General features: G+C 43.1%; 2 protein-coding genes across 2 annotated transcripts in view; one reads left to right on the plus strand and one right to left on the minus strand.

The window, feature by feature from the left end:
* LOC120948694 (eukaryotic translation initiation factor 5B) overlaps positions 1-5,957 on the minus strand; it is a 31,305-nt gene extending 25,348 nt beyond the window's left edge. Inside the window, exons 1-3 of the mRNA XM_040365317.2 lie at positions 5,482-5,957; positions 2,588-5,383; positions 2,383-2,515 (exon numbers count right to left, since the gene is read on the minus strand). Of these exons, the coding sequence (XP_040221251.2) occupies positions 2,383-2,515; positions 2,588-5,383; positions 5,482-5,537 (2,985 nt within the window). The 5' untranslated portion in view covers positions 5,538-5,957. The remainder of the gene's footprint in view (positions 1-2,382; positions 2,516-2,587; positions 5,384-5,481) is intronic.
* A 3,880-nt stretch (positions 5,958-9,837) lies between these two features.
* LOC120952140 (uncharacterized) lies at positions 9,838-14,147 on the plus strand. Its single transcript, XM_040371309.2, has 4 exons — positions 9,838-10,131; positions 10,236-11,247; positions 11,328-11,438; positions 11,516-14,147. The coding sequence occupies exons 1-4, from the start codon at positions 10,096-10,098 to the stop codon at positions 13,963-13,965; spliced, it is 3,609 nt and encodes a 1,202-aa protein (XP_040227243.2). The 5' UTR covers positions 9,838-10,095; the 3' UTR covers positions 13,966-14,147.
* The last annotated feature ends 1,910 nt before the right edge of the window (positions 14,148-16,057 follow it).

Genomic DNA, 16,057 nt, shown 5'->3' on the forward strand with positions numbered 1-16,057 from the left:
GAGATTCTTCTTTGGCACAACAACCGTTGTCGGTCTAAGCCTGCCTAAACCACTAGTGGGCTTGGCTTTCAGTGACCTATTCATTTACCCATAGCAGAATAGCCAGTCCTACGTACGGGTCCATACGGTCCATTCGGGGCTTGAGCCCATGACGGCCATGTAGTTAAGTCGTACGAGTTGACGACTGTACCGCCAGACCGGCACAAAATCATACATAAATCGCTTTGTATTGTGCCGTATTTCTAATATTATCCTAATGCATTACATTAAGATGAGATTTGTCTTTACTATAAGCAAAATAAATTAATGTTCAAACACCAAACACATACTAGAAACCATCATACTAATTAGCCTTCACCACGCGTTTTTTACCAATAAGTTGATCTCTTGTCATAATGGCCAGTTTGATTATTTTACGCGGTCGATACTCGTATATTGCCTGTTGCGAGGAACTATACGAGGATTGATCCAAATGACGTTCGTACAATTCGCGTTATATGAGCAAATTATTGCCGCTCAGTGAAACTGCTTACATGACGCATATATAATATGATATGACCACCACAGAAACCTTACTTGACTTTTTTTTCGCACCCACCACTGCCACACCATTCTCATTTGCAAAGTCTCTGCTGCTAGCGGCTTCCAATACAAGTTCGCCCACCTAGTTAGGAATGTGACACAACGATGTAGAAACAACCTCCAACCGAATTCGACTATTGGATTAGAGAAGCTGTCCTTCATCGTCTTCCATGGCACACGCGAGCATCGCGTGGGTCAACAATTACGCCAACACTGGATACAAAATAAATATCTACCCTTCGCAGCCAAACTCATACCAAGCAGACAAAAAGACACTCCTTTTTATATGAACTAAATGGGATCATATATCTGTAACGCTGGACTTGTGCTCTATGCATACATGGAAACATACATATTGAGATATAAATATCCGAGCTGTCTAGCGCTTCAAATGCTTTTGAAATGAAATTTCGTTTTACATTTTAATACTAACGATACTTATTTGTGAAGTCGATCTTTAGTTTGAATCTCTTCCTTTCTCTTACAACAAAAACAAACAAAGACTGACTATCCGGTTAAGTGATACATATAGCAAGTTTGTAATAATTATTTAATATTCCAATGAATTCCAATATGTTCGGAGAGTGCAATAGATGTATAAATAATCTATTATTGTAGCTGCCAAACTTGCATGTAAAACAAAGAAGCGGTAAGTTGTTCGTTTTATTACGGAAGGCTCCGGAAGGAAACGATTGTTCCTAAAATTTTAACGATCATAATTTTACATCGAAATATAAGTGGATTTACTGAACGGATATTTGTTTATTTTAAATCCTCTGAATATTTTCTGAACATGACTGCTCTTCTTGAGCTATCCCTTTTGAAGTTGTAAGCATTTAAATAAAAACAAAGTTTCCCCGTTTTCATCCTCCTTTGCTAGCTATGTATGTGTGGTAAAGTAAAAAAGAGTTGATGGAATTGATTTTTCCACGAATATCTTTCATACACACTTATTTTGCTCATTCGAATGTTAAATACCAACTAATATTTTACTGCACATTTCGTTTCAAAGTTTTGATACAATGGCGTCATCTGGATGTCCAACATGGCAGAACACACTGAAAAATCACCCAAAAAATAAAAATAGGCAAACGATACATGAACATCGAGAAAACTGAAACCAAATCATAATCAATGTCCGCCCATGGCTCTAAGTGGAACCACTGTGCAACGGCTCCGAACGACTCCGGACGGCTTTAGAAGGCTCCGTTCGACTATGAACGCCTCCGGACAGCTCTGACAATTCCAAACGGATCCGGGCGGATCAATAATCAGAAGCGTTTTGGAGCCAAAACATACACACATACAAAACAAGAAGATTGATTAAAGCTTTCAAAAATACTATCTGATTTACACAGTATTTTAAAAATGACTATTCCTACATGAAAATCAGGGCACAATTTATTGAAAACACGAGTATTATACTGACAATGATCATTTGTTGGTACACAAACAGTCAATACCATGACTGTCAATTAAATATGATTAAAATCTGTACTATAAGGTTATGTCCATACGAAAGCGCATATGCGAGCAATGTGTCTTATTTTGAATGGGATTTGACATAGCTAATATGTCGAAATGTAGCAAATCTCATATAAAATGAAACATATTGCACGCATATGAGCTATCTTATGAATATCACTTAAGAGACAAACAAGAAAATCATGCATGCTGCCTAGAGACAACGCGCCTAAATGTATGTGATCCACATAGCGCGTTTCGCTTAGAGACTGGGAACGCAACGCATTCAATTATTCGTCGCGTCTCGATTAAAAGGTAGTGCGGCATCGTACTTACCGGAATTTTAGATGTTCTTAAGAACTCCAACAAAGCCTCAAGCGAGCCAAGTGTTGAAGCTTGCACGTACACACCCCTATCGCTAAGCTTGATGCTGTTTAGAGCGGATTTTAAGTCACGGGCCACTATTTCCCTAAAATATTGAAAAACAATAACGTATTAGTACTTATTGCAACAGTCTTCTGCAGCATCTCTGTAAGCATACCTAAAGATTTCCACCTCATCAGGTTTGTGTGCTATCTGCAGATTTAGTCCGGCAATAGCTTTTTCGAGCTCCTTCGCTGCTATCTTTACGCCCTGTGCCGCCATAATCTCTTTGTGCTCGACGTACGCATTCTTTACGCGAAGTTCCTTCATTGGCTGTGGCATAAGCAATGCTTTGATTTGAGTCACGATAGGGCCTTCCGTACCGGCTAAAATCATCGTATCTCCTTCGCGTAGCTTTCCGTTGATCAAAATAGCATCGATCGTGGTACCGAGACCGGGAATCGCCTTCACTTCTAGCACGGTCGCCTGCAGATCCTCGCTGTACATCAGTCGTTTGGCCAGCTGCTTCTGGCAGAATTGCACTATCAAAAACAGCATATTTCCCATTCCTTCGCCCGTGATGGCGCTCGTCGGTACGAGAGAAACGTATGTTTTTGGATCCGGATTTTCATAGAACAAAGCGGCATTCAAACCCTGTTCCGCGAACTGGACGATGATTTCTTTCGTGCGTTGATTGAATTCTAGCTGCGTATTGGATGCTTGCGCCTTCAGAATGTCACGGACATCCTTTCGGGGCATCGTGTTCCAGTCATACAATCGATCGATCTTATTCAGAGCCACTACGAATGGCGTGCGCTTTGATTTGAGCAAATTGATCGACTCTATCGTTTGCGGCTCCAGCCCGTGCATAATATCTACCACTAGGATCGCAATGTCGCACAACGATGAACCGCGCGAGCGCAAATTGCTGAAAGATTCGTGCCCGGGCGTATCGATGATCAGCAAACCGGGCAGCTTGAACTCCAGCTCCTGAAAGCCTTTCACAAATCTCGTTTGCTCCTTGATGTTTTCGGACGGCACGTTAGTGGCACCAATCTGTTGCGTGATACCGCCAGCCTCGCCGTCTTGCACATTCGTGCGCCGGAGTTTATCCAAAATTTTTGTTTTTCCCGTATCTACGTGCCCCAGCACACACACTACAGCGGCGCGCAAATTGTCGAGCGTCTTTTTCTTTTCGGCATCCTGTGTACGGCTAGCAATGCGATCCAAAGCTCGCTGACGGATGTTTTCAACTTCTCGGTGCTGATCTCCTCCCTCCGAATCATCATCATCGTCAGAGCTGTCGTCATCGTCTTCATCGGAACCATCTTCTCCTTCCTCATCCTCATCGTCGTCTTCCTCGTCGTCGGAACCACGGCTTTCCTTGGACTCTACAGATTGCTGTTGTGACAATTCCACACCGGTCTTCTGTTTTCCAGCCGGCTTCTTAACTTCTTCCTCCTCACCTTCACTGTCCGTCACATCCCACGATTCCTTCACTTCCTTTTCCTTCGCTTTTTCTTCTTCCTTCGCCTTTAACTCCTCAGCTGTAGGTGTCGTTTCCTTTGAATCGGATGCCTCCTTATTTGCGTCTTGATTCTTCTTCGGACGGATGCGTGAGCCAGGTTTTGGTCGACGTTCGCCAGTGGTTTCGGGAATGCCAATACCCTGTGCTTTAAGCGCCTCCAGCATGGCCTGGGCACGTGCCCGACTCTGCTTTTGTTTCGCAGTGAGTAGCTTACCCTCCGCCTTCAGTCGTTCCTTGCGCTCTTTCTCCTTTTGCTTTTTCTTTTCTTTCTTCTCCTGCTCTAGGCGCAACTGCTCCAATCGGAACTCTTCCGCTTGCTCCTCCAGCTTTTGTTTTTCTTCCTCCTCTTTACGTAACCTTTCCTCCTCCTCACGCAGAGCTTTGAGCCGCTCTTGCATAAGGGCTAGAGCGGCTTTATTGGGCTTTTTCTTTTTCGTTTCGGCGGATCCCTCCGCACTTTGGGTATCCTCTTCAGGCTTTTTCGCTGATCCTCCCTTTGATGCCTCACCCTTCTTGGACGGGGCAATTCCTTCCTCGGCCGGTGCCGTCAACGGAGGATCAGTCTTTTTGCCCTTCTTCTTGCCCGGCTTCTCGCTAACCGGCTCTGGTGCAACAGGTTCCTCCTTTTTACCAGCGTTTGATTTTTCCTTCTTTTTTTCTGTTGTAACTTTCCCACGTGCGCTTTCATCCACTTCCGGTTGACCGTCCGTAGTTGCGTCACCTACCGTATCAACATTTGCTTCGTCCTTTTTCTTCTTCTTATCTTTTTTCTTGCTCTGCTTCTCTGTGGACTGAGAATCTTGCGAAGCAACTGGATTATCCGCCGAAGCAGGAGGCTTCTGACCAGAATACTCCAATCCCAGTTCCTCCATCATTCGTTCGATTTCATCATCGTCTTCTTCGTCCTTCTTCTTCTTCTTTTTGCTCTTCTTTCCACCTTTTGGTGCGGTTTCTTCTTCCTCCATCTTGGTGGCAGTTTCTTTCTTGCCCTTTTTTCCTTTGCCCCCTTCTTTAGGGCCAACATCCTCCTCGATCGAGCTTTTGCGAGACACTTGTTCGCGATCGTGCTCCTCTTCCTCCCTTCCGTCATCATCATCATCATTATCATCATCATCGTCGTCGTCCATCATAAGCAGGGAAAATCCAACGGGGCCAGATTTAGCAGACTTTTTCTTCTTCGCTTCCTTGGTCTTGTTGCTTTTACCACCATCATCCGAATCGTTCGCTTCTGTTGGCTCCATTTCAGTCGTTGGCTTTTCCTTCTTCTTCGTTACAGCCGTCTTTTTGACTGGTTCCGTTACCTCGGTTACTTCATCTTCACCCTCGTCGCTATCCACAGCCGCTTTCTTGGCTCTCTTTTCCTTTTTAGATTTCTTATCATTCTTTCTATTTTCCACCTCTACTTCCGTTATATCCGTCTGTGGGACTCCATCGTTATCGCTGGCACTAAAATAAAATAAAAAAAATACCGATCACTCAACCCGAACAAAATGACCCTCCGACTACTTCGTTCAGTTTCACTAGTCTTCGGTTGAAATACATACTTGTCCTCGAGACCGGCACCCGCTGCTTCCTTCTTCCCTTTCTTTGCCTTTCCCATAGTACTGCAGACGTTCGCGAGAGTTCAGTTAACCTAGGTTTTTACGGTCACGGACCCAACGTGAGACAGGTTCGATTCAACAAGTTGAGTGCTAAAAATTCACAATAAGGATCACCGCACCAACTACAGCAGCCACGAATAAGCGACACGCACGATGCACCTAACTCCTTCCACACGGCAATGTGACACGTTGTTTGACACCGGCTTGGCCAGTGCCTTTCACTCGGCAGTGCAAGAGCCCCCGCTCAGACCATTCACTACTTTTACGCAATACCGTTATGGTGCGTGCTAAATTATTGAGAACGGTTGTTTATAAAGCACAAATATATTGTATAAGAACGAAAATTGCTATCAACAAGGATTCGTCTGCAAACCACGACGCTCGAAACATTCGCTGTCAAAGGTTCAGCTGCGATCAGAGTGACCAGAAATACCGATTTATCTGTATTCCTACCGATTTTTTATATGCATACCGATTCACAGATGACCGCCCTAAAACTACCGATTTTCCATTTATCCTACCGAAAATCACAGATATTTGATTTTTCAGTCGTTTAAGCTTAATCTGTGGCGCTTGGGATGCTATTTCAAGGATTGTTAACCACATTTGTTACTTCCCAAGTGCCACAAATCCACTAAACGACCACTAAACGGCTTCTAAACGACTCAAGCACTCTACCTAAACGGAATATAGAAAGACTTCGTTTAGCAGACGGCAAACGACTCATGCATTCTAAAAATAGCAAAAAAGCTGGTGGCGCCATCTGTTTGTGGGATACCCAACCACTTGAGCTTCCTCGCTTGGAGGAGAGCTTTCTCATTTCCTCTGTACTGTTGTATGGTTTCGCATTGAAGTTATGCATCGCTAGAACTAGAACGGCGATACGATTGTTTAAATACTAAACTCCAATGGAAACCACCAGCACTGAAGCAAGTGAGATTTGAGAAATGGTCGCTGGTGTTGATACCCGCGTATCTGACCACACGACCATTCATAGAGATTTTTGCTCGGAAAGTTAGAAGGCTATATAGGTCATGATAAGATGAAACTTGTCGAAACACATTGCAAGAAAAGGATAGCAATATAATGATGAGTTGTAATACGCCATCTATTGATCAAACCAATGAAGCTGTCCCAAGTGCCACAAATCCACTAAACGACCACTAAACGGCTTCTAAACGACTCAAGTTCTCTACCTAAACGGAATATAGAAAGACTTCGTTTAGCAGACGGCAAACGACTCATGCATTCTAAAAATAGCAAAAAAGCTGGTGGCGCTATCTGTTTGTGGGATTCCCAACCAGCGGAGCTTCCTCGCTTGGAGGAGAGCTTTCTCATTTCCTCTGTACTCTTGTATGGTTTCGCATTGAAGTTATGCATCGCTAAAACTAGAACGGCGATACGATTGTTTAAATACTAAACTCCAATGGAAACCACCAGCATTGAAGCAAGTGAGATTTGAGTAATGGTAGTTGGTGTTGATACCCACGTATCTGATCACACGACCATTCATATAGATTTTTGCTCAGAAAGTTATAAGGCTATATAGGTCATGGTAAGATGAAACTTGTCGAAACACATTGCAAGAAAAGGATAGCAATATAATGATGAGTTGTAATACGCCATCTATTGATCAAACCAATGAAGCTGTGGAGCTTTCATTTTTTTTCCATGGATATTCAATTTTCCAGTCGTTTAAGCTTAATCTGTGGCGCTTGGGTGTTGTGTGTGTCGGGTCGCAGCCTATGATCGAGTGCGAACCCTCGGTAGCCCGATCGCTCCCGAAGCCCTTAACGGCCATTCGGACGTCGGATGCTGTCAGTTCCACGACAGCATCGAGTCGCGGTTGTTGGGATATACAATGTCCGTCAGTAGTACAAATGACGCAACCTGACGTTGCTGTCAATTTACGCGAGGTGAGCGTACCTCTCATTGAACTCATGTATAAATGTACAGCGCTAGTCGCTTCCTGAACTCCGAAACAGATACATTAAATATATTGAACTCCTCAACCGAAACAAAACTGGTATTCCACAGCATTTAAAACTAATATCACATTAGCGGTTACACTGCACTGTTTCTGTACACAACACAGATGAGTATATTTTATAGATCGTCAACATATATGTTTATACAACAAGCAAAACAATTGAAAAATGTGTATAACTTTTGAAAGAAACGTAAGTAAAACTTAGAAAAAGACTATTCATCCACTTAAAACATGCGGCAATGCCGGTTGGGGTGTTGGAGTTAGGCTCGTGTCTGTGCTCCATCGGATGCGATTTTATCGGAAGGCCTGTCAAAATTTTATATGAGATTTGACAGATAACGTCGGACGTGCGATTTCGTCGTACGACGGAATCAAAAATTTTTGATTTCGTCGGACGCCGCATCCGATTTTATCTGTCAAACTAAATGTGTGGTGTTTTGTAGGAACAATCTCAACTTAATTTTTCATAATCGTTTTATTATTAAAATCATCCCAATAATCGCAATATTATACGAAAAAGCGTTTGACAGCACGTACAATAAAATCGCATGCGATGGAGCACATACACGTGCCTTACTGCACATTTTTGATAAAAAAAAATATTGATAGGATTTTTAAAATTCTAATTTTACACCGATATGTTATAAAACATTATTATGAACCTATAAGACAGTTTTCATTCAAATCTTACAACAAATTCAAAAGATATACTCTTTTAATCACAAAAAACATCATTCTTCCATACAAATTGTATGGCCTACCCGGGTATGCGGTTGTACGATTACCAAGGACCGTAAAGATATCAGGTCAAGTTATAAGCCCGTTTTGACAGCTAGGTGGAAGAAGAATTGACGAAGAAAACTGACAGTTAGTTTTCCGCTTTTGGCGAACGCTTCAAGTTCTCGAAGGAAAATTTCCATTTTAAATCACGGACTGTGTTCTAATAAACTAAAATATTCACCCAAATTGATCTCCACCAAATATTGACCATGCAAAACGTAAATAATCCATCAATACATATACAAGCGGAAAACCATCTGTCAAAATCGGAGCCCAGGGGGGGGATCGCCAAAAGCGCTATAACTACACCTCATTATACATTCCACCTTGACGATTACGTAAAGTTTTTTGGTCGTACACAAGACGGTTAAACGGTTGCGTTGTTAACAGTGCTCCTGCCGAAATCTGCCAATATAATCTGGTCACACTGGACCGCAGGGCAAAAGCTCGCTCGAAAGGTCAATAACCGTCGCAAAACGTCAAAAACGACCGTCGCCAGCGCCTCGAAATCGTTGCGAGTTTCGCTCGCTGGCGACGTCGGTTTGCAGTACATGCGACGCCGGTTTTGACGTTTTGCGACGGTTTTGCGACGGTGGCCGCCAAAAGCTCGCCTTCCCAAACGAGTGAAAATGTCACTTTTCGGCTGTTTTTTTGATTGATATTTCGTGCACGATTTGACAAACGAAACAGTGTACGAGATTCAGACTTTTTTCGGCACATAACCACAACAGCGTGCAATGGCATATTTGCTATCTTCATTGCACGTCTAGAGTTACACATTTTGAGGTTAAATAGTTTTTAAATTGTTGGTATTTATATGAATGATACGATACGAAAGAACACAACTGATGCAAACTAAACGTAATACACAAAAAGAAATACACATAACCTGCTTCAACGCTTGGCTTGGAGAGCGAAATGTTACCAATGGAAGAACCACACATACAATCATATATTGCTTGTCAAATTATGAGAGTGTATGAGTTATCGTCCGAAAATTTCCGCTTGGGTTGCCCTGTGGGCAAAGTGACCAGAAATACCGATGTATATATATTTGGGTTTGAAGGAAAAAATCTCAATTTTTTAATCATTGAACTACAAAACTCAGCCAAAAAATTAAATCAATCTAAATAATCCAGCGAAAATCAAATGACAGCACGTACGGTAAAATCGTATCCAATGGAGCACTGCAGTGGCCCAAAACGGTCGCGTGGAGCCCCAAGAAAAAGAACTTGCCACCACTGAGAAAAAAGAATGAGCATCTTAGTTATTCTTTGGTTTAGAATTCCTAGTACCATTTTCAGATCAACACTTCAGAAAGACCTTCATTTGTGTAACCGCTGAACCAAATCTAATCCATATCCTAAGTAAAGGATGCATATTCTTTTGAAATGGAACTTAAATTTTGCGCATTAGAACACCCCCTCCCCCCACCATCACGCTTAACACTTCTTTCGCTTTCACTTCTGTCAACTCGAGTTAAGTTTTGAGTTTTAACCTACCGAAAACTACCGATAAAATTTTGATGCGCCTACCGAAAACCGCCAAAACAATCTGGCCACACTGGCTGCGGGAGCGCGTAAAATGACAGTTTGCTTTTCAAACAATTTCATGGACAACGGTCGCCATTGTCATTTGGGTAAGCTTGTTTTTGCCAGACCGTCGTCGGCAGATTTTGTGCTCGAATTTACAGATATAAATAGTGATTGTAGCTTGTTTTAAGTTGTTGAACAATACGCTAGAAAAGTATATTTAATGAAGTATTGAAATTGTTCACTCTATTTCAAATGGATCGAGCGACCACCGTTTCCGACGCGCTGAAGGTACATTTCATTGTTAGCAGTTAACGAATGTGGTTCAAGCCATTTCTTTGTTTGGCGGTTGCGATCTTGACACGATTTTTTTTTGCATTTCACGTATCTTCCAGCGTCAACGTTTATTAGCTGCCCAAGCAATACGCAAAGCTAACGATATTAGCCCACAAACTGTGCGTCAGCTGCAGGAGCGCCATCACCCCGGAACCAATACGGGCGCCAACTCTACGATGCAAACATCGTCAACGAGTAATGTGTCATCTCCGCAGCAAAAATCTCTCAATATAACGGAACTCGAGGAAGAGAAAACTATCCATATGGCAACCACGCCGAGGAAGTTCACTTTTGAGCCCAAGGAAATCACGGCTCGTTCCACCATGAGCCAACAGCAATCGCTGGCTTTTGGTAAATCGAATCCAAGCAAATTCCTTTCTGCTGGTATCGAAGAAATACTCGCCTCCAGCTTTGCCGATAACATCAGATGTATGGGACAATCGCTACGCGAAACGGCCGCCAGTGTACATGCCGATTTCGATGGCGAACAACTGGCGAATTTAAGCTTGCCGCGCACAGCAGACATGAGCAAACTTTCCTGTGATTCTCTTTCATCGTTACCATCAGGGGTCCGCACGGGAATCGATAAGGCCACGACGGTGGCCGGAAAAAATAACCAGCCCAGTAACGATCCTTGGGAAATGTCGCAGCCAGCTTTCGATAGCAGCTGGATGAAGGACAAGATTAACGAGTTGAGTCAAATGGAGGAAGCAAGTTTCCGATCCGGAGACCATATGGCCTCAAGGTTGCTCGAGGATGAAATGGCATGGGAACAGGAAAATGCAGACATTCCCCAAATGAACGCCAAACAACGACAGGTCAGCCCGGTGAAGGGTGTGCGCAAACCACAGCTAAAAGATCACGTCGATTTTTCCTGCTTTTCCGGATACCTTGCCCAAGAAGATGAAATATCGCGACGTTACAGCGAAAGCACAATGAACAACGACGGTAGCATTTGTTCGGTGGGACACTACTTCAACAAAATGTCTGACGATCTAAAAAATATGGTTAGCGATTACAGTCCGCCCCAGCGAAGGCCTCTCGCATTGATTGATGTAACTAATGATATAGGTATGGTGGCATCGACGCAAACACTAAATATACCCCCAAAAAGCTAAACGAAAACAGTGAAATATTGCATCTACTTTCAGAGAATTTCAACAGTCCTTCAAAGGCTTGTGGCGATTCGTCCAAAGCAGATCAGTACGGAAAAGGCAACAAAGAAAATTCCTTGAGCGTGTCGTGCATCGCTAAAGCAATAAGTAAGTAATAAATAAAAAAAACTTCTTAATAATACGGAAATTGATTGATGTGATTTCATGTGAATACATTTTTGCAGCTTCCATGGATTTAGAAGACTCGCCACACAATTTTATCCACAAACTGAAACATGTGCAGCGCACAAAATCCGAGCAACTGTCAGCTGCTGACTTGGAGGAAAGAAAAGCAGCGACTTTGCCAAAATCATTCAGCGATTTAGCTACGGGTTCCGATGCCATGTATGGAACAAACGAAAAGCAGCCACGAGTGTCCCTGCATAACGGTGATTCCAAACAACAAATCCGAGTGCCGCAAAACTATCAACAATCCGACACGCTCAGTTTTTCGGAGTCTATGTTCGACTCATCCTCTACTATGCCGGTGTTACCACATTCCAAAACATCCAGTCCCAAAGCATCGGAAATTTCTGTAAATCAATCGGAATGGCAAAGCAGAGAACCTGGCGATATGGTGACCCCTGCACAGGAGAAGAACAACAGGCAGGCACTGGTGGACACGTTCCGCGTATCAACAGCAACCAAACTTTCGGAACAGTACATGGATTTGCCATCGTTGCCACGAATTAAAGACACTCCTACGTGCCAGAAAAACATCTTTGGCGATCGTCCGATCGCGAAACCGAATCGCAAGCGTCGATCGAGCTCTACAACTCGCCAGGAGCTGGATGGAGCTAAGCGGGAAGAATTGGCCGTGCCATCGAATTTGACGCAGGTTCGCTCCAGATCGCCATCAAACCGAGCCGAACTGAAAGCAGTTAGCGCCAGCTCGAATGATCATCAACTCGGCTCTAAAGCAACTGAGCAAAGAAATGGTTCATACCAGCCCACTCCGAAAATTTCTCATCAACGGAAACCGGCACCGCCAGAAACGAATGTATCCCGAGGCTTTGCTCGTAAAACGCATCTCTCTCCTGAACCGCGCACTGTAAATCGTTCGCCATATTCGTCACCAAAAGCAGGGCCGGAAAGGTCACCCGTACCGTCGGAGCAGTATGAGGAAATAGCGGACAAATATAGTTTAAGGGTACCCGGTGCTCCGTCCCGTTCGGCTTCGCAGTGCTCCGGAAGTACTGAGTGGATCAACAGGGGCGAGGGCACCCTTCCGTTGAAGGCAACCCATAGCGAACTATCTTGGGGAAGCACAAGATTGCGAAAGAGCGAGAAAAAGACAATGCAAATTAAAAACACATCCAATCGAAAGTTGCTGGTGAAGGCGGTCATTGTCGGGCCGGGATTTCAACTATGTGGCACGGAGCAGAGCGGTCTGTTGACGCTGCAAAGTCAGGAATGTCGTACAATTACGGTCGATTTTTGTCCCACAGTGATTGGTCCGGCCATTGGGGCTCTTTCGTTCCATCCTCCGAACGATGTATTCATCCAGCGAGTGGTGAGCTTGTATGGCTATGGTGGAGAAGCGTCGATTAAAATCGAAGGCATACAGAAGGGTCCGAGTGGACCGTTCTTGGAACTTGGCAGTGCGCGCAATCTTGGGCGTCCGTTGGAAAAGAGCTTTTCGCTGTACAACAAGGGCTCTTTGCCAGCGTTCGCGCGCATCGGCATAGACAAGAAAGGGCTCGACCAGGCGCTGCTGGCCACGGCCGTGTACGTTCAACCACAGCGAACGATCATTCCGCCGAACAGTTATGCTCACATCAAGGTCGTATTCAAACCACGGCGGCAAGAGATTGCCAAAATTCTACAGAAACAGGTCGATGTGCTGTCAATTACAAATCTGCACATCCTGTGGGGCGATGAGCCAACACGGCACCGGATATGTAAGAACATTACTCTCGCGAAACAGAATAATCTGATCGACCCAAAGATGGCCGCTCTGGAATCAATCTGCACTAAGTTCTCCGACGCAGAGGAACTGGACGGGTTGGATATGTTTTGCGAACAGGTGTTCGATACCATTCACGAACTATTCCTTACCTTCCGCGAGTATGAGCTGGTGCTAACGGTGGACCGCGCACTCGATGATACGATGCTCGATCTCTCGATGGCGGACGGCAATACGACACTGTTCAAGACGATGTATGCCAGCTCGGAGGTAGGATCTTCGCCTAGGTTCGCGGAGGATATGATTTCACCCGCCTTGCCTGGGCCTGGAGGCAATGGCGCCCAGCATTACGGTCAGAGCACTGGTTCAGCCCTAGCCGCCAGTGCAAGCGGTTTGGTGGGTATGCACCGGCGTGACAGCGGCGAATCGTGGTCCGTGCGACCGACGATGCTCGAATTTCAACCGTCCACCGAGAGGACTAAGCAGTTTGTGATAAAGAGCAACTTTTACACGGTGCAGTACTTTGAGCTAAACTCCAACTATAGGCAACTATTTCGACTATCTCCCTACGAGGGCCACATTCGCCCCGGTCAGGAAGTTGTTGTTAACGTTTCTCTGCAGCACCTCCAACCGATCGGGGTGGGCGGTACACAGCCCTCGATCTTTATAGTGGTTTACATTGAAAACGAAAAGATCAGCATTCCCGTTCAAATACACTATGGGAATTGATTGAAGGCGGTCGGTCTTACTGGACACGCTGTTTGCCAATACGTCCACTAGCTCTGTAGCTCGCCGATATAATAAACCGATATTATGTTTAATTGTATTCGTGTTTTGCAATCTCTTTCCCAGTATACTTTTAAATTGACACTATTTATAATAAATATTTTACATGTTATGCACATACTAAATTCCTGTTTTTTTTTACTTCGTCCTTCGATCACTGGTTGTGTCTATACAGTATTTCTTGTTAGTTTGGTTCGGGGGCGTTCCCGTGATACAGTCGTCAACCTGCACGACTTTACAACATGCCCTCCGTGGGTTCAAACCTCATATGGATCGTCCTCCTTGGTAAAAGAACTGTGACTCACCCTGGCTGCGTGTGGTATTTAACAAGTCTCGAAAAAGAATAGGGCCAGCATGACCTTGCAGTGTGCGTTACGCCGCAAAGAAGAAGAAATAAAAATGTTGAAGCTATAACTGGAAGAGGGGAGTAGCGTACGTGTTATTTTGCAGATGGATACAAGTGAGATATCCTAAAGTGAAGATGGAACTCTCGAACAAACGAATGTAATTTAATAGCAAGCCCACAGTGATTCAAGTTCTTTCCAATTCAGCATTCTAAACTTTTGAGCAATAAAAAAAAAGCACATTCGCGCGCCAATGCTTGCGTCATTGCCCAGTCTAACGACTGGGATTTTTTTTAACAGAGTGTGTGCTGTAGCAAGGAACATGAAACTGAATAGGACAAAACCGGTAGCGTATCGTCTTGTTCTCTTTTTGTGCTTCCGGGTGTTTGCAGAACATGCTCCTGCCGGATATATGATACTTAACTAAAAAAATAAATAAAGATCGATTTTGTGCGGTTTGTTTGATTTTTCTCTTTTTTGTCATGTCTTGAAACAAATATTTTTGCTACCGATATTTTGTGCAATTAGTCGACAATGTTCTGGATTCCATAGGGGATTTTGGGTTCCTATTGTCACTGTTATTTTATATTTACTCAAATTCATTGCTATGTAGTGTTAATTAACACACATTTGTAAAGTTTAACCATAGCTCTGGAAAAATAAAACGTATATCTACTGGTAAAAGTGAAAAAAATGCATAAAACTTTTTGATACATGACCATCATTCAAACAAGTATGTAAAAATACACATTGCACCATTATCAGTACATTTATCGAACATGTTTTAGGATTATTAACACATAATGTAGTGTATTTTTTGAAGAGGCAATCAAACAAACTGTCCAAAAAGTGTGTTAGTCTGCATTTTTATAACACCTTATTTGGAGAATCTGTTGTTGTTGCATTCATATAAAATCACATAAAATATCATTCAAAGTGATTGAATTTCATTTTAAAAGACAGTCCGAACTCACTGGTTGAACTTTGATTTCCTGCCAACTATTGAATATGTGCTTTTTAGTTGGCACATTCTCCATACAAAATAAAATGAAATTTTTCTCGGCATGCCATGAGGTTTTTGTGAATTTTTCAAAAACCGGTTTTCCCATGCAAACGCATGCTTTTTAATTGAACTGTCACCCAACTATCGAGCGTTCAACAAAAAAGCGTGAATTCTGACTGTACACTTAATTGAAGCATAATGACAAGTTGCATTATAATTACATTAATTGACAAACACGTTAAAGTGACAAAAAAAAAACAATTTAAATTTGTTGATTTTAGTGCATTAAAAACGCGTTTTTAAATTGTTTTATTTTAAGGTTTTTAGTAACGCTTATCTAGTTTCGTTTGATACTTCCTTAATTTGATTTATCCTACTGCACGTATGACCAGACATTGTACCCGGACGTAACATTTACCGCTTGGCTATATGAGGTGAAATATACAGCGAAATGAACTATTTGACATGTGAAATATCTGGGGAAGACACAACATCCGCTTTCGAAATTCACTTTAAAATAATATTTTCTTAAGCAGAACATTCCTTAACTGGAAGAAATTATGAATTGTTAACTCAAAAATGACGAAGTACTCGATAATGAAGTTATTTAATGGATTTAAATACGATTTTGTACACGTTATTTGTTTACATTGCGCATCAGCTGGTTGCTGTGATGCTTTATCCGTCA

The sequence above is a fragment of the Anopheles coluzzii genome, chromosome 2 (assembly GCF_943734685.1).
Source record: "Anopheles coluzzii chromosome 2, AcolN3, whole genome shotgun sequence".
Taxonomy (NCBI): domain Eukaryota; kingdom Metazoa; phylum Arthropoda; class Insecta; order Diptera; family Culicidae; genus Anopheles; species Anopheles coluzzii.

Coding starts and splice junctions, on each gene's coding strand:
- LOC120952140 (XM_040371309.2), top strand. CDS start 10,096: ATGGATCGAGCGACCACCGTTTCCGACGCGCTGAAG. Junction 10,132..10,235: donor CCGTTTCCGACGCGCTGAAG/GTACATTTCATT, acceptor CGTATCTTCCAG/CGTCAACGTTTATTAGCTGC. Junction 11,248..11,327: donor TGATGTAACTAATGATATAG/GTATGGTGGCAT, acceptor ATCTACTTTCAG/AGAATTTCAACAGTCCTTCA.